Source organism: Cetorhinus maximus, chromosome 21 (assembly GCF_964194155.1).
Source record: "Cetorhinus maximus chromosome 21, sCetMax3.hap1.1, whole genome shotgun sequence".
Lineage (NCBI taxonomy): Eukaryota > Metazoa > Chordata > Chondrichthyes > Lamniformes > Cetorhinidae > Cetorhinus > Cetorhinus maximus.
Window position 1 is genome coordinate 10,968,675 of NC_135899.1, and position 21,411 is coordinate 10,990,085.

General features: G+C 46.8%; 1 protein-coding gene across 1 annotated transcript in view; it reads right to left on the minus strand.

The window, feature by feature from the left end:
* Positions 1 to 302: 302 nt before the first annotated feature.
* The window catches only part of LOC144695655 (complement factor B-like), a 57,693-nt gene continuing 36,584 nt past the window's right edge, over positions 303 to 21,411 (minus strand). The window contains exons 14-18 of the mRNA XM_078566579.1: positions 14,343 to 14,422; positions 12,582 to 12,685; positions 11,982 to 12,117; positions 5,298 to 5,347; positions 303 to 1,263 (exon numbers count right to left, since the gene is read on the minus strand). Coding sequence (XP_078422705.1) covers positions 1,111 to 1,263; positions 5,298 to 5,347; positions 11,982 to 12,117; positions 12,582 to 12,685; positions 14,343 to 14,422 — 523 coding nt within the window. The 3' untranslated portion in view covers positions 303 to 1,110. The remainder of the gene's footprint in view (positions 1,264 to 5,297; positions 5,348 to 11,981; positions 12,118 to 12,581; positions 12,686 to 14,342; positions 14,423 to 21,411) is intronic.

The window sequence follows — 21,411 nt, forward strand, 5'->3', positions numbered from 1 at the left end:
ACTTGGCCCTCGCTACATCCGCTGGCACGTGCGCAACCATTTGGAGTTTTGGAAAACGCACAACGTGATTGGCATCAATTCCACTGCAGCAAACTGAGAGGAAACAGTTGCCGGCAACAACTCATTCCAGATCCCAATCTCTAATGAGATCTCAAACTCAATCAGCGTGCTGCCTCCTTACACTGGACCCATAGTCTGTTAAGGCTATGTGCAAGAAACTCCAGCATAAACTCGCTATGCAGATAATGGGACCCTTAATCCCAGGGCTATTGTTTTGAGTCCCGCATAAATTTTCTTAAATATTTCATTCAGCTTTTTTATTGTGTTTTTTTTGCCAAAAGATGTCCTTCAACTAAATATTACAATCAATGTTCTGCATTGGAGATTGAGAATCTCATTTACTGAAATTTCTTGATTACCTTCATCATTAACTGAAGCGTCAGAATCATGTTTCACAGTTGATAAATCATAGGTGCAATGGAGACAAGAACTTGCAATTGGTTAAGGACTGCACTGACAGAAAAATGGGTAACTTGAACTTTATGGTTAGTCTGCGTCAAGCCAACTTGTTCATTTTAATGCTGTCAGCTGATAGTGACAATGATATTGACAGTACTACTGAGCAAATGTAGGAAGTGCACCCCCCTGTGTTGCAGCACTAACAAACGCAGCCTAATCTTTAATTCCTGGAGAGTCCAGTAATTCTGGAGCATTGGCAACCCTACCCGGCCTTTGAATTGCATTGCTGAATGCCAATTATTGTAGCCCACTCCCGAATTGCATGCACAGACTGGAGCAGAATTGGGAGCCTCCAGGTTGTGGCTCTGCAGAATCACAGGGGATCCAGAGTGGGAATTCCTTGGGGGTTGGCAGAAATAGGGGATTCTCACTCCGTGATGGGATTCCAGCCAGCACAGGAAATTGCTGCAGTCACATTAGGGTGTGTGTGTATATATTATACATATGGGACGATTTGGACCTGATTGCAGGTTAGAGAAAAATTACAGTGCTGCAAGACTTATCCAAACATGTGGCAGTGTTATCGTCCAGCAGGCTGGGGGAAAAATGGTGTTGGAATCCACTCAGCAGCCAGTTGGGGATGTGCGTCGGCTACTGGGACAGGTCCAGAAATCTGATGCTGTTGCCCAAGTGCTGCTTCAGCCAGCCCAGCACCTTGAACAAGTTGATGTGGAAATCTCTGGCGTATGTTGGCAGTCGCGACTCTGAACACACGTTCTTAACTCCCCAGCTTACAACTCCCACCTGAAAGAGAAACACAACATTCAGAAAGTGCCTTTCACAGGAGAGCGGCGACAATTCAAAAAGGTGGTGCAGGAGCCGAGGGTCCTGGGGTGGGCGCGGGCGGGTATATGTGTACCAATCATTGAAGTTGGCAGGGCAGGTTGAGAAAGTGGTGAATAAAGTATATGGGATCCTGGGCTTTCTGAATGGAGGCATCAAGAGTACAAAAACAAGGCAGTTATACTCTTTTGAGTATGTCCGATAAAACTAATGGCCAAGTTAACAAATCAAATCAAGGGGATAGCCCTTTAAAGGGACACTGTAACAGAAAGTCAAAAAATCTTAAACTTATCAAATCTAAATTAAAATGTTGTTTTGGGGGTCAGCGATGCACCCCAGCCCCTGCAGTGCCTAGCAATCACAGAAGAGCAAGGAAGCTATGGTGAACAATTGATGAAACGCTCATTTGGCCTCAGCTGGAGCGTTGGAGAGAGTACAGAAAAGATTTACAAGAATGGTTTTAGGGATGAGAAGCTTCAATTACGTGGATAGATTGGAGAAGCTGCGGCTGTTTTCCTTGGAGAAGGTTGAGAGGAGATTTGGAGGTATTCAAAATCATGAGGGGTGTGGACAGAGCAGAGAGGGAGAAACTGTTCCTGTTGGTGGAAGGATCGAGAACCAGAGGACCCCATTATAAGGTGATTGGCAAAAGCAAAGGCAACGTGAGGAAAAACCTTTTTACGCATCGAGTGGTTAGGACCTCGATTGTATTGTCTGAGAGTGGAGGCAGGGTCAATGATGTGCTTTCAAAAGGGAATTGGATAAGCACCTGAAATGAGAAAATTTTACAGGGCTAAGGGGAAAAAGGTGGGGGAATGGGACTAGCTGAGGTGAGTTGCCCTTGCAGAGAGCTGGCACAGACACAACAGGCTGAATGGCCTCCTCCTGTGCTGTAACCATTCTATGAATCTATAGTCTCAGAGATGAGATGGGAAAAACTCAGCTCCAGCAGGCTGGGAAGTGAAAGCCCACAGGTCAGTAGGGGTGGGAAAAGGACTGGCCACCATGGTGACACCCTTGTGGTTATAAAGTCAACCAACCTTTTGCCTCCCTAGCTCCAATAAACCTTCTCTGAGTTGAAGTAAACATTCATTGCAATGCCTCTGACTCTAAAAGCTCTTCCAGAATCTTAAAACTGGAGGACTCCTTCATGGAACGAACCACAGGCTTTGAGCACCTGAAGTTTAGACTCAGCTAACCACCTTGTGACTACGTTCATCTTCTCTATTGTCATCATTTATAATCAAAGAACAAAGCAAAGTACAGCACAGGAACAGGCCCTTTGGCCCTCCAAGCCTGCGCCGATCATATTGCCCGTCAACTAAAACATTTTGCACTTCCGGGGTCCGTATCCCTCTATTCCCATCCTATTCATGTATTTGTCAAGCTGCCTCTTAAACACCACTATCGTACCTGCTTCCACCACCACCTCTGGCAGTGAATTCCAGACACTCACTACCCTCTGCGTAAAAAACTTGCCCCGTACATCTCCTTTATAGTTTTCTCCTCTCACCTTAAATCTATGTCCCCTAGTAATTGACTCTTCCACCCTGGGAAAAAGCTTCTGACTATCTACTCTGTCCATACCACTCATAATTTTGTAAACTTCTATCAAGTCGCCCCCTCAATCTCCGTCGCTCTAGTGAGAACAATCCAAGTTTCTCCAACCTCTCCTCATAGCTAATAACCACCAGACCAGGCAGCATCCTGTTAAACCTCCTCTGCACCCTCTCCAATGCCTCCATGTCCTTCTGGTAATATGGCGACCAGAATTGCACATAATATTCCAAGTGTGGCCTAACCAAGGTTCTATACAGCTGCAACATGAATTCCCAGCATTTCTACTCAATACCCCCACCAATGAAGGCAAGCATGCCATATGCCTTCCTGACTACCTTATCCACCTGTGTTGCCACTTTCAGTGACCTGTGGACCTGTACACCCAGATTCCTGTGCCCGTCAATGCACTTAAGGGTTCTGCCATTTACTGTATAATTCCTGCCTGTATTAGATCTTCCAAAATGCATTACCTCGCATTTGTCCAGATTAAACTCCATCTGCCATTTCTCCGCCCAAGTCTCCAACCGATCTATACCCCATTGTATCCTTTGACAATCCTCTTCACTATCTGCAACTCCTCCAACCTTAGTGTCGTCTGCAAACTTACTAATTAGCCCAGTTACATTTTCCTCCAAATCATTTATGTGTACTACAAACAGCAAAGGTCCCAGCACTGATCCCTGCGGAACTCCACTAGTCACAGCTCTCCATTCAGAAAAGCACCCTTCCACTGCTACCCTCTGTCTTCTATGACCAAGCCAATTCTGTATCCATCTTGCCAGCTCACCTCTGATCCCGTGCGACTTTACCTCCTGTACCAGTCTGCCATGAGGGACCTTGTCAAAAGCCTTACTGAAATCCATGTATATAACATCCACTGCCCTTCCATCGTCAATCATCTTTGTCACTTCCTCGAAAAACTCAATCAAGTTAGTGAGACATGACCTCCCCTTCACAAAACCATGCTGCCTCTCACTAATACGCCCATTTTCTTCCAAATGGTAGTAAATCCTGTCACGAAGAATCTTCTCCAATAATTTCCCTACCACTGACGTAAGGCTCACCGGCCTGTAATTTCCTGGATTATCTCTGCTACCCTTCTTAAACAATGGAACAACATTGGCCATCCTCCAGTCCTCTGGGACCTCACCCGTAGCCAGTGAGGATACAAAGATTTCTGTCAAGGCCCCAGCAATCACCTCCCTTGCATCCCTCCGTACTCTGGGGTAGCTCCCATCTGGCCCTGGGGACTTATCCACCTTAATATTCTTCAGGACATCTCTTTTTTGATCTCAACATGATCCAGGCTATCTACACACTCTTCCCTGGACAAATCGACCGCTAAGTCCTCTTTCGTGAATAATGATGAGAAGTATTCATTTAGTATCTCTCCCATTCCTTCTGGCTCCACACACAGATTCCCACCTCTGTCCCTGAGTGGGCCTATCCTTTCCCTGGCTACCCTCTTGCTTTTTACATATGTATAAAAGTCCTTGGGATTTTCCTTAATCCTGGTTGCCAGTGACTTTTCATGACCCCTTTTAGCCCTCCTGACTCCTTGCTTAAGTTTCTTCCTACTTTCATTATATTCTCCACGGGCTTCATCTGTTCCCAGCCTTCTAGCCCTTACGAATGCTTCCCTTTTCTTTTTGACTAATCTCACAATATCCTTCGTTATCCAAGGTTCCTGAATCTTTTTGGCTTGGCTTGGTTGAGTCAGAGGGTCGTGGGTTCATGACCCAATCCAGAACTTGAGCTTATGATCTCAACTTACACTCCAGCCTAACACTGAGGGAGTGCTGCATTGCACAAGGCGTAACCTTTCAGTTTAGGTGGCGATCGCAAAGCCCAACTTAAGGGTTTCCTTTCCCAATGTCCTGACCAATGTTCCTCCTTGAACAAATACCCTCCAGATTAACTAACTGCATGTCAGCCCAGTGTATGGGGCTCTGTACGTGAAGAAGTTTGGGATGTCCTGGGTGACAAGGTGCTACGTAAAAGAATGTTCATTTGTTCTTAATCTTGGTGCTATCATAATAGAATGACACAGTGCATGAGGAGGCCATTTGGCCCATTGTCACTATGCTAGTTCTTTGAAAGAACTATCCAATTAGTCACAGTCCCTGTTCTTTCCATTGGAGATGGTTCCCTTTTATCCACTCGATCAAAAACCCTTGTAATTTGGATTACTGACATTGTCTCAATGGGCTGAATGGCCTCTTTCTGTGCCATTATGACTCTGTGACTTCTATTAAACTTCCCTGAACCTTCTCTGCTCCGAGGACAGCATTCGCAACGCCTCCAGTCTCTCCATGGCACTGAAGTGCCTCATACCCTGCTGTCAATCTGAAGTTAGTTGTGAGACTGCAGTAACATTGAGTAAGACTTGGCTGACCATTGCACATTGCAGCTAAATGGTTTCATTGCATACAGACCTGAATATATCGATATAGTTTCCGAATGTACAAGGGCCCTCCTGAATCTCCTTTTTAAGAAAAAACAAATACAAGAGTTAGTCGCCTTCAAATGACCACCCATCTGCTGTCTGTTAACAAGTGATAATCTGAAGCTTCACTACCAAAGGCAACAAGGAGTGTACATTGAACTTGAACGCTGCTAGAATGATTCGGTAATCCGTTAATAAAGCATTCAGCACCCTAGGCTTTATTAATAAGGGCATGGAGTACAAAGGAAAGGAAATTATGTTCAACTTGTATAAAAGTTCAGCCTCAACTGGAGTATTGCGTCCAGTTCTGGGCACCATGCTTTAGGAAGGATGTGAAGGCATTAGACAGAGTACAGAAAAGATTCACAAGAATGGTTCCAGGAATTTCAGGTAGATAGATTGGAGAAATTGGGACTGTTTTCCTTGGCGAAGAGTAGGTTAGAGATTTGATACAGCAGGGTTGTCCATGGGCCACCAGCCGGCCCACTATCCCTCTTGTGAGCCTATCAGCAGCAAAGGCAGGAGAAAAACAGTCCATTTGGAGGAGCAGTGTGAAAATGAGTGGCCAGGGTGCATTCTCTCTGTGCCTATGGCTGCGCTCTCCCTTGCCTTCCCGCACAGGCACCGGACCCCTAAAGGAGCACAGGGGTCATGATGGCAGAGCAGGCTGGGGAGGCCACGAGCAACAGTATTTGCAGCAACAGTACCTGTCCGATACCCCCCTGCCCGGGGCAGCTGGAGTCTCCAACAGGGCGAAGTGAGGAAGCACATCTTGGTACCTTCACAGTGCCCCAAATTCCTCCTCCCTGGCCCAGGCAAGCAGGTTGAGTGAGTCTGTGTGAATGAATGTGTGTGTGTCTGTGTGAATAAGTTTGTGTGTGTCTGTGTGAATAAGTTTGTGTGTGTCTGTGCGGATAAGTTTGTGTGTGTCTTTGTGAATAAATTTGTGTGTGTCTGTGTGAATGAATGTGTGTGTCTGTGTGAATAAGTGTGTGTCTGAATAAATGTGTGTCTGTGTGAATAAGTGTGCGTGTCTGTGTGAATGAATGTGTGTGAATAAGTGTGTGTGTGTCTGTGTGAATAAGTGTGTGTGTCTGTGTGAATAAGTGTGTGTGTCTGTGTGAATGAATGTGTGTGTCTGTGTGAATAAGTGTGTGTCTGTGTGAATAAGTGTGTGTGTCTGTGAATGAGCGTGTGTCTGTGAATGAATGTGTGTCTGTGTGAATAAGTGTGTGTGTCTGTGAATAAGCGTGTGTATGTGAATGAGTGTGTGTCTGTGTGAATAAGTGTGTGTGTCCGTGTGAATGAATGTGTGTGTATGTGAATGAATGTGTGTGTGTCTGTGTGAGTGAGTGTGTGTGTCTGTGTGAATGAATGTGTGTGTCTGTGTGAGTGAGTGTGTGTGTGTGTCTGAATGAGTGTGTGAATGAGTGAGTGTGTCTGTATGAATGAGTGTGCGTGAATGAACGAGGGATTGAATCTGTGTGAGTGAATGAGTATGAGAGTCTGTGTGGCCAGGATTTTTAGGATGGTGGGTTTCCCTTCCCGCCACATGACCTGCCCCAATTTCACACTCCAACGAGCGTTAATTAGCTGGTGACGGGACTTCTGCCTCTCACTCAAGAGAAAGTCCTGACTTAGAGAGCTGCTGGTCAATCTGATTGCCTGGCAGCTCTCTAGTTTGTGCAGCTCTGCAAGCTGCAGTTGACAGGACCTGGACTGCAAGCAGTTCCTGCAGCCAAAGTCCCGGGATCCTAGGAACAGATAAGTTTAGGGGGTGTCAGGGCAGGGAGGGTGGGGAAGGTCCGGGGTCTGGACAGAGGAGATTGGGGGGTTGGTGGAGGCCGGAGGGGAGGAGAGGAGGGAGGCCCTATGATTACTGGAGCTTAAGGGTGGGGGACCGAGGCTAAAAGGGGGCTACTTATAGAGGCCCCCCACCACCATCCACCTTTCCGCCCAAGGCCTGAACCCAATTTATTTTCCGGCTTCCCCCATCCCCAGAGCCCCTCCCGCCAGCCTGAAAATTGAGGATGGGTGAGAAACGGCCCTTAAATGGTCAATAATTGATCACTTAAGGGCCTCAGTTGGGGCAAGTACAGACATGTCAGCGAGGCCTCACTGCCCCAGCGTAAAACTGCGGAAGGTTGGAGCAGGAGGGAACGCAGCAGGCAGCCCATCCAAGGAATTTTACGTTCAGTCCCCCCACCGGCAAACCCGTCAGCAGGGGAGTGTAAAATTCTGCCCTGTGTGTGAGAGTGACAGTGTGCGTGAGACAGAGTGACAGCGTGTGTGTGAGTGTGTGTGTGTACGTGTATGTGTGAGAGAATGTGTGTGTGTTTGTGAGAGAATGCGCGCGTGTCTATGTGTGTGAGAGAGCGCGCGCATGTGCTTACGTGTGTGAGAGAGCGCGTGCGTGCGTACGAGTGTGAGAGCGCGCACATGCATACGTGTGTGAGAGCGCGCGTGTGTGTGAGAGTGCGCGCGTGTGTATGTGTGAGAGCGCACGCGCGTGTGTACGTGTGTGTGAGAGTGCACGCGCATGTGTACGTGTGTGAGAGCACGCGCACATGTGTATGTGTGTGATAGAATGTATGCGCGTGTGTGTACGCGCGTGTGTACGTGCACGTGTGTGTGTGTATGTTCACGTGCATGTATGTGTACGCACGCACGTGTGTGTGTGTGTGTGTGTGTGTGCACGCATGTGGTTGCATGTGTGTGTGCGAGAGAACATATGCGCGTGTGTATGTGTGTGAGAACTTAAGTGTGTGTGTGTACGTGCGTGTGTGCGAGAGAACGTACATGCGTGTGTGCGAGAGAACGTACGCGCGTGTGTGCGCGAGAGAACGTACGCGCGTGTGTGAGAGAGAACATACGCACATGTGTGTGCTAGAGAACGTATGCGCGTGTGCGTGAGAGAACGTACGCACATGTGTGTGCTAAAGAACGTGCCCATGTGTGCGTGCGAGAGAACTTACGTGCGTGTGTGTACTTGTGTGTGCGAGAACATATGCGCGTGTGTGCGAGAGAACGTACGCGCATGTGTGTACATGTGTGTGTGCAAGAGAACGTACATGCATGTGTACGTGTGTGTGTGCGCGAGAGAACGTACCGTGCGCGTGTGTGCAAGAGAATGTACACGCGTGTGTACATGTATGTGTGTGTGAGAGAACGTATGCGCGTGTGTGTACGTGTGTGTGCGAGAGAACGTACCTGCATGTGTGTACGTGTGTGTGTACGAGAGAACATATGCACATGTGTGTGCTAGAGAACATACGGACGTGTGTACGTGTGTGTATGCAAGAGAACGTACGCGCGCGTGTGTGTACATGTGTTTGTGCGAGGGAATGTACGCGCATGTGAGGGAACGAGTGTGAGAGAACACGTGTGTGTACATGTTCAAGGGAACACGTGTGTGTGCGAGAGAACGCGTGTGTGTACGTATATGAGAGAAAGTGTACGTGTGTGAGGGAGAGTGTGCACATGCGTGAGAGAGAGCGTGCGTGCATGAGAATGTGCCTGTGTGAGAGAGAATGTGTGTGTGTGAGAGGAAATGTGTGTGTGTACGTGTCTGTGTGTGGACATTGAGAGGACTAGAAAAGAGGTTCTGCTGAAAGAATTTGAACAGTTAGCAGCTAAATTGTAAAAGCAGAACCTCCAAGGTAATAATCTCGGGATTGCTACCTGAGCCACGGGCAAACTGACATAGGGTAAATAAAGGCAAGGAGTTAAATGCGTGGCTCAGAGATTGGTGTGGGAGGAATGGGTTTCAGTTCATGGGGCACTGGCATCAGTACTGGGGTAGAAGGGAGATGTTCCGGTTGGCCGGGCATCACTTGAACTGTGCTGGGACTGAATAACTAGGGCGGTAGAGAGGGCTTTAACCTAAATAGGTGAGGGGTGGGGTTGGGTGGAGGGGGGTGTTCTCGAAAGGGGATACGTAGGCTTACAAAGCAAAATGACATGGCAGCATTGCAGCGCAGCTATTTAGGTAATGATACCCAGAGTGTGACAGGAAGGGACAGAGTGTACTAACATCAAAAAAAGCAGCAAATAGGGTCAAAAGGGGGAAAAAGTGGTAAAAAGGCAAAATTAATGGCTCTTTACTTAAATGCACATAGTATTCAGAACAAAATAAATGAATTAACGGCACAAATAGATGTTAATGGGCATGATCTTATAGCATTATGGAGGCGTGGTTACAAGTAGATCGGAGCTGCGAACTAAATATTCAGGGGTATGTGACTTTTCAAAAGGACAGGAGGAAGGAAAGGGTGGTGGGGTAGCTTTGTTACAAGATGGAATAAGTCCGATAGCAAGAAAGGATCTTGGATCGGAAGATGTTAAATCCATATGAGGGGAGGTAAGAAATAATAATGGGAAGAAGACACAGATGAGAGTAGTCTATAGGCCCCTGACAGTAGCTATACTGTGGGGCAGAGAATAAATCAGGAGATAATGAGGGCATGTAAAAAAGACAGGACATTAATCATGGGTGACTTCAATATATTTGGATTTCCAAAAGGCATTCGATAAGGTACCACACATAAGGCTACTTAATAAGATAAGAGCCCATGGTGTTGGGGCTAGCATATTAGCATGGATAGAGGATTGGCTAAATAATAGAAGTCAGAGAGTTTGGATAAGGGGGGCATTTTCAAGATGGTAACCTGTGACTAGTGGAGTGCCACAGGGATCAGTGCTGGGACCTCAATTATTTACAATATATATTAATGACTTGGATGAGGGAAGTGAATGTACTATCACCAAGTTTGCGGATGACACAAAAATAGGTGGGAAGGCAAGTGGTGAGGATGACACAAAGAGTCTACAAAGCGATATAGGCAGGTTCAGTGAGTGGGCAAAAAACTTGGCAGATGGAATATAATGTCAATGTGAGGTTATGCACTTTGGCAGAAAGAATAGAGGAGCTGAATATTATTTAAATGGAGAAAGACTACAGAAGGCTGCAACACAGAGGGATCTGGGAGTCCTTGTGCATGAATCCTAAAAAGCTAACATACAAGTTCAGCAGGTAATAGGGAAGGCAAATGCAATGTTGGAATAGAGGATAAAAATAGGGAAATCTTGCTAAAACTATACAAGGCACTAGTTAGACCACACTTAGAATACTGTGAACAGTTTTGGTCCCCTTATCTAAGGAAAGATATACTGGCATTGGAGGCAGTCCAGAGAAGGTTCACTAGGTTGATCCCGGGTATGGAGGGATTTTCTTATGAGGAGAGGTTGAGTAGGTTGGGCCTGTACTCATTGGAGTTTAGAAGAAGGAGAGGCGACCTTATTGAAACATGTAAGATTCTTGGGGGGCTTGACAGGGTAGATGCTGAGAGGTTGTTTCCCCTTGTGGGAGAGTCTCGGACCAGAGGGCATAATCTCAGAGTGCCCATTTAAAACAGAGATGAGGAGGAATTTCTTCTCTCAGAGAGCCGTCAATTTGTGGAATTCTTTACAGCAGAGGGCTGTAGAGGTCGGGTCATTAACTAGATTCAAGGCTGAGATAGACAGATTTTTAATCAGTAAGGGAACCAAGGGCTATGGGGAAAAGGCAGGAAAGTGGAGTTGAGGATTATCAGATCAGCCATGATCTCATTGAACGGCAGAGCAGACCCGACAGGCTGAATGGCCTACTTCTGTTCCTACGTCTTATGGTGTATGTGTGAGAGAGAGTGTGTGTGTATGTGTGTGCGTGAGAGAGAGAGAGTGTGTGTATGTGAGTGTGTGTGAGAGAGTGTGTATGCGTTTGTGTGCAACCCTGAGACTGGGAATGAGCAGGACACGCTCCCAAAACCCTATCCACAATGCAGGCCGGAAAAGGTGGAAATCCCATGCTGAATGGCAACCTGCTTCTGACCCCCACTTTTTTTATATATTCATTCAGGGGATGTGGGCTTCGCTGGCTGGGCCAGCATCTATCGCTAATCCCTAGTTGCCCTTGAATTCCACTGAAGCCAGCTTGGAGTGTGCGCCACCAGAGACGAACACAAGGCCAATGTTAGTTAAACCTAACTCCTTAGCTCGGCTCCAGTCCCCACTCCCTTCCCTGGTGACCAGGGCTTGGGGCCTAGTCTGTCTGTCTAGCTCTGCTTCTTAAGTGAAAAGGCAAAAAAGGTTTTATTGGTTAGCTCTGTTGCTTGGCACTTTTTAATGGTCATTCTTAATTACTTTTTTTTAACATGTCAATTTATTGCTTTGACATTGATTATTTTTTTGAAATTCATGCTAATGTTGTGCCAAACCTTATCTTTCTGAAATTTGCTCTTGGCCCCTTGCGTGAGAAAAAAATTGAAATGTTGCCCCTCATGTGAAAAGATTGGACAGATAGGTCTTCAAAATCACAAGGGGCCTGGACAGAGTAGATGGGAAGAATCTGTTCTTTTGGTGGAAGGATCGAGAACCAGAGGGCACAGATTTAGGGTAATTGGCAAAAGAAGGAATGGAGACATAAGGAAAATCTTTTTCACACATCGAGTGGTTAGAATCTGTAATTCACTGCTGAGAGTATGGTGGAATCAAGTTCATTCGAGGCATTCAAGAGGGACTTAGATTATTATCTGAAAAGGATGAACGTGCAAGGCTACGGGGAGAAGGTGGGGGATTGGCACAAGGCGATTTTCCCCTTGGGAGAGGAGAGCACTGGACACACTGGGACACTTACCCTTGCAGCTGATGGCCTCATCACTACGTATGCTTCCTCCTGTACAGAGAAAGCGGTCAGTGACCACATCTTTGACATCGCTCACATTGACATATATGGAAGCCTTGAGTGCGTCCTGCTCACACAAAGGTCTTTGCTGTAAAGTACATTGAAAAATTATCACAGTATTGACCACATTGGCTTTCTCAGTTATTATATCCCTCGCCTCCAGCTCTCCAAAGCCTGTCCACTGTCTACAAGGCACAAGTCAGGGGTGTGAAGGAATGCTCCCCACTTGTCTGGAGGAGTGCAGCTCCATCAACACTCAAGCTCAATACCATCCAGGACAAAGCAGCCCCACTTGATCGGTGCCCCATCCACCACCTTTCTACTCCCTCCAGCATTGACACACGTATGTCCCATCTACAATTTTTGCCACAGCAACGAATATGACCTCCCCAACCCAGCAGGGCAGCGTGGGAACACCACCACCTGCAACTTCCTCTCTGAGGCATACACGATCCTGACTTGGAAATATATCACCGCTCCTTCATCGACGCTAGTTCAGAACACTGTTGGCAGGTCGAAAATGGAAGGCTGTTTTTATGTAGGATAACTCACCGATTCACCGGTCTTTATCTTCACGTTTTTCAGATCCCGCTTGTTTTGAATTGACTGAACAAACTTGGCTTCAATGGTTCCCAGGCTTGGTAGCAGTTCGTTCTCTGCAGCAAAGACAATTCTTTACAAAGCTCCCATCTGACTAATTTTATTCTTCACGGCACTGAGACTTAGCAGAATGCCCATATACATCTACCCAACTTTCAGGGTGTGTTCTCTTAATTCAGGTGAATCACAGTTAGACACCAAGTATCTGTCCTAGCAATGAGCTTCAGCACCACTGGGGGTGAGGATGGTGATCTCGTGGTAATATCACTGGGCTAATAATGTTGAAGCCTGGACTAATGCCCTGAGGACATGAGTTCAAATCCCACCACGGCAGAATTTAAAATCAACTCATAAAAGTTGGAGCATAAAGCTAATCTCAGTACTATTGACCATTTCACTATCATATGAACCCATCTGGTTTCTATGACCCATCTTGTGTCATTTAGGGAAGGAAAACTGCTTCCATATGAAGGTCTGGCTTACTCCAGATCCACAGGTGATGAGCTGGTTGACTCTAAAATGGCCCAGCCAGCCACTCCGTTCAAGAGCAATTAGGGATGGACGACAAATGCTGGCCGTTGACAATAATTGCAGCCTGGCCACATAGATCCTTGATCGGGAACGTGCTGGGTGGCGGAGGAGTGGGCTGGACGATTCCACAAGAGTTGGCGCGCCACGCGTCAGTGAACGTCCAGCTCGCGGCCAATGCCATTCAAGACCTCAGGACGGTCGTGTTCGGCCCCGATGGCATTCTGGGTCTCGGGGTGGCGCAGGTGCGCGGGGGTCTTCCGTCTGAGCGCCCCCCCTGTTCGGACGGAATTCCACATTGGCCCCAAGCCCTGAACCCTCCCTCAGGAGCCAGTGCCCCGCAACCTGAGCCGCCTCGCAGAAATGCCCTCCGTGTCCTTTAGCACGGTGCGGAGGGGTTTCCTGCACTGGCTGCTGCTGCACACCCTTCGCTTCCTTGCCCTCGCCCGCTGCCCGGACCCGCCCTGGCGTGCTTTGTTGCCGTCCGGCGGCGGAGGTCCCCATTGCGGGGCCCTCTACGAAGGTGCCCTCCCGCTTTCCATCAGGGACCTGGGGTGGAGGGTGTTGCACGCAGCAGTCCCTTACAACCGCAGGATGTGTCGGTTCATGGACTCCCAAGATTCCTGCCCCTTTTTGCGGCCTTGTGGAGTCCGTGGACCACGTTTATATAGGGTGTTGTAGGCTGCACTCCCTTTTCAGTTATTTAAAGAACCTTTTACTGGTGTTTTGTTTGCACTTCAGTCCCACGCTCCTGATCTACGGGCACCCAGTGCGGAGGGGGGGCCGGGAGGGAGGAGGACCTCCTTGTGAACCTGCTCCTGGGCCTGGCCAAGTTGGTCATTAACAGGTCCAGGCAGCGGGTGATCGAGGGGGGTCATCCAACACGACTGTCTGCCCCTCCTCCGCGGTTACGTTCGCGGCCAGGTGTCCCTGGAGAGGGAGCACGCGGTGTCTGCCGGCACCATCAAGGCCTTCCATGCCCGCAGGGCACCGCGGGGTCTGGGGTGCTTTATTGACCCCTTTAATCACATTTTGATTTGATGTTTGTAAGTTTTCTTTAAATTTTGTCTTTGGTTTTACAGTTACCCTAATTTAGGGGCTGTGTTTATTTTGTCCTTCATTTTGTTAATTTAGTCTATTTGGTTGACTCCAAAAGAGTTAAAATACAAAGGAACTGCAGATTACCGTGATCAGCACAGGTTGGTTGGGTCTGAGATTTCCGCAAGGCAACATTGGTTGCCATTGTACAAGGCAGGCAGATTGGTCTGTGGGAAGAAAGTGGGGAAAGAGTTAGTCAGATGCACTTCAAGGAAGAGCCTAAGGGATGGAGTTTACAGGAGGAAGTGTCTCATTTACAGAAACAATTGAACCCCAACTGGTAAAACACTCCTCATCCAGCATTAATCTAGAAATCTGATCATACCCAGTTGTGCATGGCGGTGGACAATTAAACAACTCACTGGAGGAGGAGGCTCCACAAATATCCCCGTCCTCAATGATGGGGGAGTCCTGCACATCAGTGCATAAAATAAGGCTGAAGCATTCGCAACAATCTTGAGCCAGAAGTGCCAAGTGGATGGTCCATCTCGGCCTCCTCCAGAGGCCCCCAGCATCACAGATGCCAGTCTTCAGCCAATTCAATTCACTCCACGTGATATCAGGAAATGACTGAAGGCACTGGTTACTGCAAAGGCTCTGGGCCTTGACAACATTCTGGCAATAGTACTGAAGACTTGTGCCCCAGAACTTGCTGCGCCTCTAGCCAAGCTGTTCCAGTACAGCTACAACAATGGCATCCACCCAGCAATGTGGAAAATTTCCCAGGCATATCCTGTACCCAAAAAGCAACCCAGCCAATTACCACCACATCAGTCTATTCTCGATCATCAGTAAAGTGATGGAAGGGGTCATCAACAGTGCTATCAAGAGACACTTGCTTAGCAATAACCTGCTCACTGGCACTCAGTTTGGGTTCCACCAGGGCCACTCAGCTCCTGACCGCATTACAGCCTTGGTTCAACATGCACAAAAGAGCTGAACTCCAGAAGTGAGGCGAGAGTGACTGCCCTTGACATCAAGGCAGCATTTGACTCTGTGTGGCATTAAGGAGCCCTAGCAAAACTGGAGTCAATGGGAATCAGGGGAAAACGCTGGTTGGAGTCAGACCAAGCAGAAAGGAAGATGGCTGTGGTGGTTGCAGGTCAATCATCTCAGTCCCAGGACATCACTGCAGGAGTTCCTCAGGGTAGTATCCTAGGCCCAAACATCTTCAGCTGCTTCAGTGACCTTCCTTCCATCATAAGGTCAGAAGTGGGGATGTTCGCTGATGATTGCACAATGTTCACAACATTCACGACTCCTCAGACACTGAAGCAGACCATGTCCAAATGCAGCAAGACCTGGACAATTTTCAACTAGATTCAGGCAGCATAAAAGCAAGTCATCTACAGTGCTGCTTTTGTCCGCACGGGAATGCTGCTTTGGGCTACGTTAGAGTGCTTCAGTTGGAGTTCGGTGAGAGGGACTTTTGAGGGTTAATTTCTATCTAAAGTCTAATCTTTCTTTAATTTAGCAACTAACTAAATATTGCCCTTTGGGTTGGGAGAAGGTAAATTTTAGTCCAGCTTTAAAACAGGGTTTATACAGGCACCTCTTGCAGTTGCAGCTAGTTAATTAGCTAACTGGCTTAAACAGGTTTTCAGAAGCTATATTCAGACAGCGCAAAAGCAAGCCATCTACAGTGCCGCTTTTGTCTGCATTGGAGTGCAGCTTTTAGCCTCATTTGAGCGCTTCAGTTGGAGTTTGGTAAAGAGGGAAAGGGGAATCCTTTCATTTTTTCCCTTCTGTCATTAAGAAGAGCAGCGCCCTTGGTAAGTAGGACCTGGTAAGTGTTTCTTCTGTCCTTAATATTCTCTAAACTAGATGAAGTAAAAGTAAAGGGAGTAACTTAAGGGTAAGTCATGGCAGGGCAGCTCGGCCAAGGGGAATGCCCCTCCTGTGCGATGTGGGAAGTCAGGGACGTTTCCAGTGTCTGAGGCGATTACATGTGCAGGAAGTGCCTCCAGGTGCAGCTACTCGAAATCTGTGTTTCGGAGCTGGAGCTGCAGCTGGAGTCATTGTGGAGCAACTGCAAGGATGCGATCTTCATGGATAGCACGTACAGTGAGGTGGGCACACTTCAGGTAAAGAATGCACAAGTGAAAAGGGAATGGGCGACCACCAGACAAAGTAAAAGCATTAGGCAGGTAGTGCAGGAGTCCTCAGGGTCCATCTCCCTCTCTAACAGATTTTCCATTTTGGATACTGCTGGGGAAGATGGTTTCTTGGGGGAATGCAGCAAGATCCAAGTCCGTGGCACCATGAGTGGCTCAGTTGCACGGGTGGGGGAGAGAAAAGAGTGGGAGAGCCACAGTGATAGGGAGTTCTATCATAAGGGGAATGGATATACGTTCTGCGGCCACAAACGTGACACCATGATGGTATGCTGCCTCACTGGTGCTAGGGTCAAAGATATCATTGAGCAGCTGCAGGACATTCTGAAGGGGGAGGGTTAACAGCCAGAGGTTGTGGTACCGATGATAAAAAGAAAGCTGAGGTCCTGAAAGCAGAATATAGGGAGCTAGGAAATAAATTTAAAAGCAGGACCTCAAAGGTAGTCATCTCAGGATTACGCCCAGTGCCACGTGCTAGCGAGATCAGGAATAGGAGAATACACCAGATAAATGCGTGGCTGGAGAGATGGTGTAGGAGGGAGGGGTTTAGATTCCTGAGGCATTGGGACTGATTCTGGGGAAGATGGGACCTGTACCAGCTGGACGGGTTGTACCCCAGCAGGACCGGGACCAATATCCTCGCAGGGATATTCGCTAGCATTGTGGGGGAGGGTTTAACTAGACTGGCAGGGAGATGGGAAACAGAGTGGGGAGACACAAGAGAGGGAAACAAGATAGGAATGAAAGACAGAAAATTAGAAAGCAAAAGTGGAAGGCAAGGGAAACAAGGGCTAGCAGCAAATTGGGCCTTAGTACAAAAAAATTGTGTAAAAACGTTAAAAAGACAAGTTTAAAGTCACTGTATCTGAATCACGGAGCATTCGCAATAAGGTAGACAAATTAACAGTGCAAATAGATATAATCGGGTACAATATGATTGCAATTACGGCAACATGGCCACAGGGTGACTAAGGCTGAGAACCAAATATTCAAGGGTACTCGATGTTTAGGAAGGACAGGCAAAAGGGAAGAGGAGGTGGTGTGGCATTATTAGTTAAGGATGAAATCAGTGCAATAGTGAGACAGGATACTGGCTCAGAAAATCTAGATGTAGAATCAATCTGGGTGGAGCTAAGAAACAACAAGGGGCGGAAAACATGAGTGGGAGTTGTGTATAGGCCTCCAAACAGGTGATTAGAGATGCATATAACAAGGGTGCTACTAATCATGGGTGACTTTAATCTACATATAGACTGGGCAAACCAAATTAGCAATAATACTGTGGCAGATGAATTCCTGGAGTATGTACAAGATGATTATTTTAGACTAGTATGGCAAGGAACTGATGACGGAACAGACTATCCTAAAGTTGGTATTGTGCAATGAGAAGGGGTTAATTAATAATCTTCCTGTCTAGGGACCTTTAGGGAACAGTGACCATAACATGATAGAATTCTTCCTTAAATTGGAAAGTGAAGTAGTCCAACCCAAAACTAGGGTCCTAAATCTAAACAAAGGAAACTATGAAGGTATGAGTCATGAATTGGCTAAGATAGATTGGGGAACTTCATTAAAAGGCATAATGATGGATAGGCAATGGCTAATATTTTAGGAACGACTATATGCATTGCAACAGTTATACATTCTCTTCCAGCACAAAAACACAACAGGAAAAGCGGCCCAACCATGGCCAACAAAAGAAATTAAGGATAGTATTAGATCCAAAGTGGAGTCATATTAAGTTGCTAGAAAAGGTAGCAAGCCTGAGGATTGGGAGTAGTTTAGAATTCAGCAAAGGAGGATCAAGAGTTTGATTAAGAGGGGGAAAATAGAGTATGAGAGTAAGCTTGCCTGGAACAAGAAGGAGGACTGTAAAAGCTTCTATAAGTATGTAAAAAGAAAAGGATTAGTGAAGCCAAATGTGGGTCCCTTACAATCCAAAATGGGAGAATTTATAACAGAGAACAAGGAAATGGCAGAGCAATTAAACAACTACTTTAGTTCTGTCTTCACAGAGGAAGACACAAATAGCTTAACAGAAATGCTAGGGAACCAAAGGTCAATAAATCCCCAGGGTCTGATAATCTACATCCCAGGGTACTAAGGGAGATGGCCATGGTAAAATGGATGCATTGGTTATCATCTTCCTAAATTCTTTAGATTCTGGAACAGTCCCGGCAGATTGGGGGGTGGCAAATGCAGCCCCACTATTTAAAAAAGAAGGGAGGGAATAAACAGGGAATTACAGACCGATTAGCCTAACGTCAGTGGTAGGGAAAATGATGGTGTCCATTATAGAGGATTTTATAACAGGACACTTAGAAAATATCAATGGGATTAGACAAAGTCAGCATGGATTTATGGAAGGGAAATCATGTTTGACAAAACTACTGGAGTTTTCGAGGACATAACTAGCAGAATAGATAAGGGAGAACCAGTTAATGTGGTGTACTTGGATTTTCAGAAAGCATATGATAAAGTTCCACATAAGAGGTTAGTGTGTAAAATTAAAGCACATGGGATTGGGGGTAATATATTGGCATGGATTGAGAATTACTCAGCAGACAGGAAACAGAGAGTAGGAATAAATGGGTCTGATTTAGAGTGGCAGGCGGTGAATGTACTGCAGGTGATCGCAGGGATCATTACCCAGCTATTCACAATATACATCAATGATTTCGATGAGGGAATCAAATGTAATATTTCCAAGTTTGCTGACGACACAAAACTTGGTGGGAATGTAAGCGGTGAGCAGGGTGTTAAGAGGCTTCAAGGCAATTTAGACAGGTTGAGTGGTCAAATACATAGCAGGTGCAATATAATGTGGATAAGTGTGAAGTTATCCACTTGATTAGGATAAGCAGAATGGCAGAGTATTATTTAAATGGTGATAGATTGGCAAATGCTGATGTACAAATGGACCTGGGTGTCCTTGTACACAAGTCACTACTGAAAGCAAGCATGCAGTGCAGCAAGCAGTTAAGAAGGCCTTCATTGCGAGAGGACTTGAGTACAGGAGCACGGATGTCTACTGCAGCTGTACAGGGCCTTGGTGAGGCCACACCTGGAGTATTGTGTGCAGTGTGCCTCCTTACCTAAGAAAGAATATACTTTCCATAGAGGGAGAGCAGCGCAGGTTCACCAGGCTGATTCCTGGGATGGCAGGATTGTCGTATGAGGAGAGATTGGGCTGACTAGGCCTGTATTCACTGGGGTTTAGAAGAATGAGAGGGGATCTCATTGAAATGTATAAAATTCTGATAGGGCTGGACAGGCTGGATGCAGAGATGATGTTTCCTCTGGCTGGGGTTCTAGAACAAGGGGTCACAGTCTCAGGATATGGGGTGGGCCATTCAGGACTGAGCTGAGGAGAAATTCCTTCACTCAGAGGGTAGTGAACCTGTGGAATTCTCTGCCACAGAGGGCTGTGGAGGCAAGTCAATGAATATATTTAAAAAGGAAATAGATTTCTGGACTCTAAAGGCAACAAGGGCTATGGGGAGGGAGTGGGATTATGGTGTTGAGCTAGAGGATCAGCCATAGTCATACTGAATGGCGGAGCAGGCTCAAAGGGTCAAATGACCTATTCCTGCTCCTATTTTCTATGTTCCTTGGGCTGACAAGTGGCAAGTAATATTCGTGCCACACAAGTGCCAGGCAATGACCATCTCCTACAAGAGATATACTGGATATATGTGGAGCCCATCTAACCCCAGCGTCAGCCTAATTGTGGGGCAATCCCTGTGTGAAACCTGTCACATTGTGATTGTTACTGTAATTGGGAGATGCAACCTGTGCATCTTATCATATCAACACTGTTAGTGTAATTGGGAGATGCTCCTTGTGTACAACCTGTCACATTGAGACCGTGGCAGTAATTGTGGACACTCCTTGTGTGTGTGTCATATTGACGCTGTCAGTGTAACTCTGGGTTGCTCCTTGTGTGAATTCTGTCTACACAGGACTGTCGCTGTAACTTCTGGATGCTCCCTCTGTTTTGTCCATCATTATTGCGACCGTGGGACAAACTCAGTGTGGATTCTGTCTAGGCAGGATTTTTGGTATAAATGTGGGATGTTTCCTCGGCACAGCCCATCTGGACTGGAAGGCAAGTCTCAGCCTCACCCCGAACCTCAATCCCACCAGACTTCACCGACAGCCAGAGAGAGAGACGGAGAGAGAGGGGTTTCCAGAACTTGGGGCCTAGGCAACTGAATGTGTGACCACCAATGGTGGAGTGATTAAAATAAGGGATGAACAAGGGGCCTGAATTTGAGGAGAACAGACATCTCGAGGGTAAAAGCAAAAAACTGCTGATGCTGGAAATCCGAAACAAAAACAAAAATACCTGGAAAAACTCAGCAGGTCTGACAGCATCTGTGGAGAGGAACACAGTTAACGTTTCGAGTCCGTATGACCCTTCACCAGAACTAAGGAAAAATAGAAAAGAGGTGAAATATAAGCTGGTTTAAGGGGGTGTGGGACAGGTAGAGCTGGATAGAGGGCCAGAGATAGGTGGAGATTGTAAAAGATGTCATAGACAAAAGGACAAAGAGGTGTTGAAGGTGGTGATATTACCTAAGGAATGTGATAATAGGTGACATTAAGGGTAGAAAGCAGAACAAGCAAGGTACAGATAGCCCTAGTGGGGGTGGGGTGGGGGGAAGGGATCGAAATAGGCTAAAAAGTAGAGATAAAACAATGGATGGAAATACATTTAAAAATAATGGAAATAGGTGGGAAAAGAAAAATATATACAAATTATTGGAAAAGGGGGGATCGGAAATGGGGTGGGGACGGAGGAGAGAGTTCATGATCTAAAGTTGTTGAACTCAATATTCAGTCTGGAAGGCTGTAAAGTGCCTAGTCGGAAGATGAGGTGCTGTTCCTCCAGTTTGCGTTGAACTTCACTGGAACATTGCAGCAGGCCAAGGACGGACATGTGGGCATGAGAGCAGGGTGGAGTGTTGAAATGGCAAGCGACAGGGAGGTCTGGGTCATGCTTGCGGACAGGCCTAAGGTGTTCCGCAAAGCGGTCACCC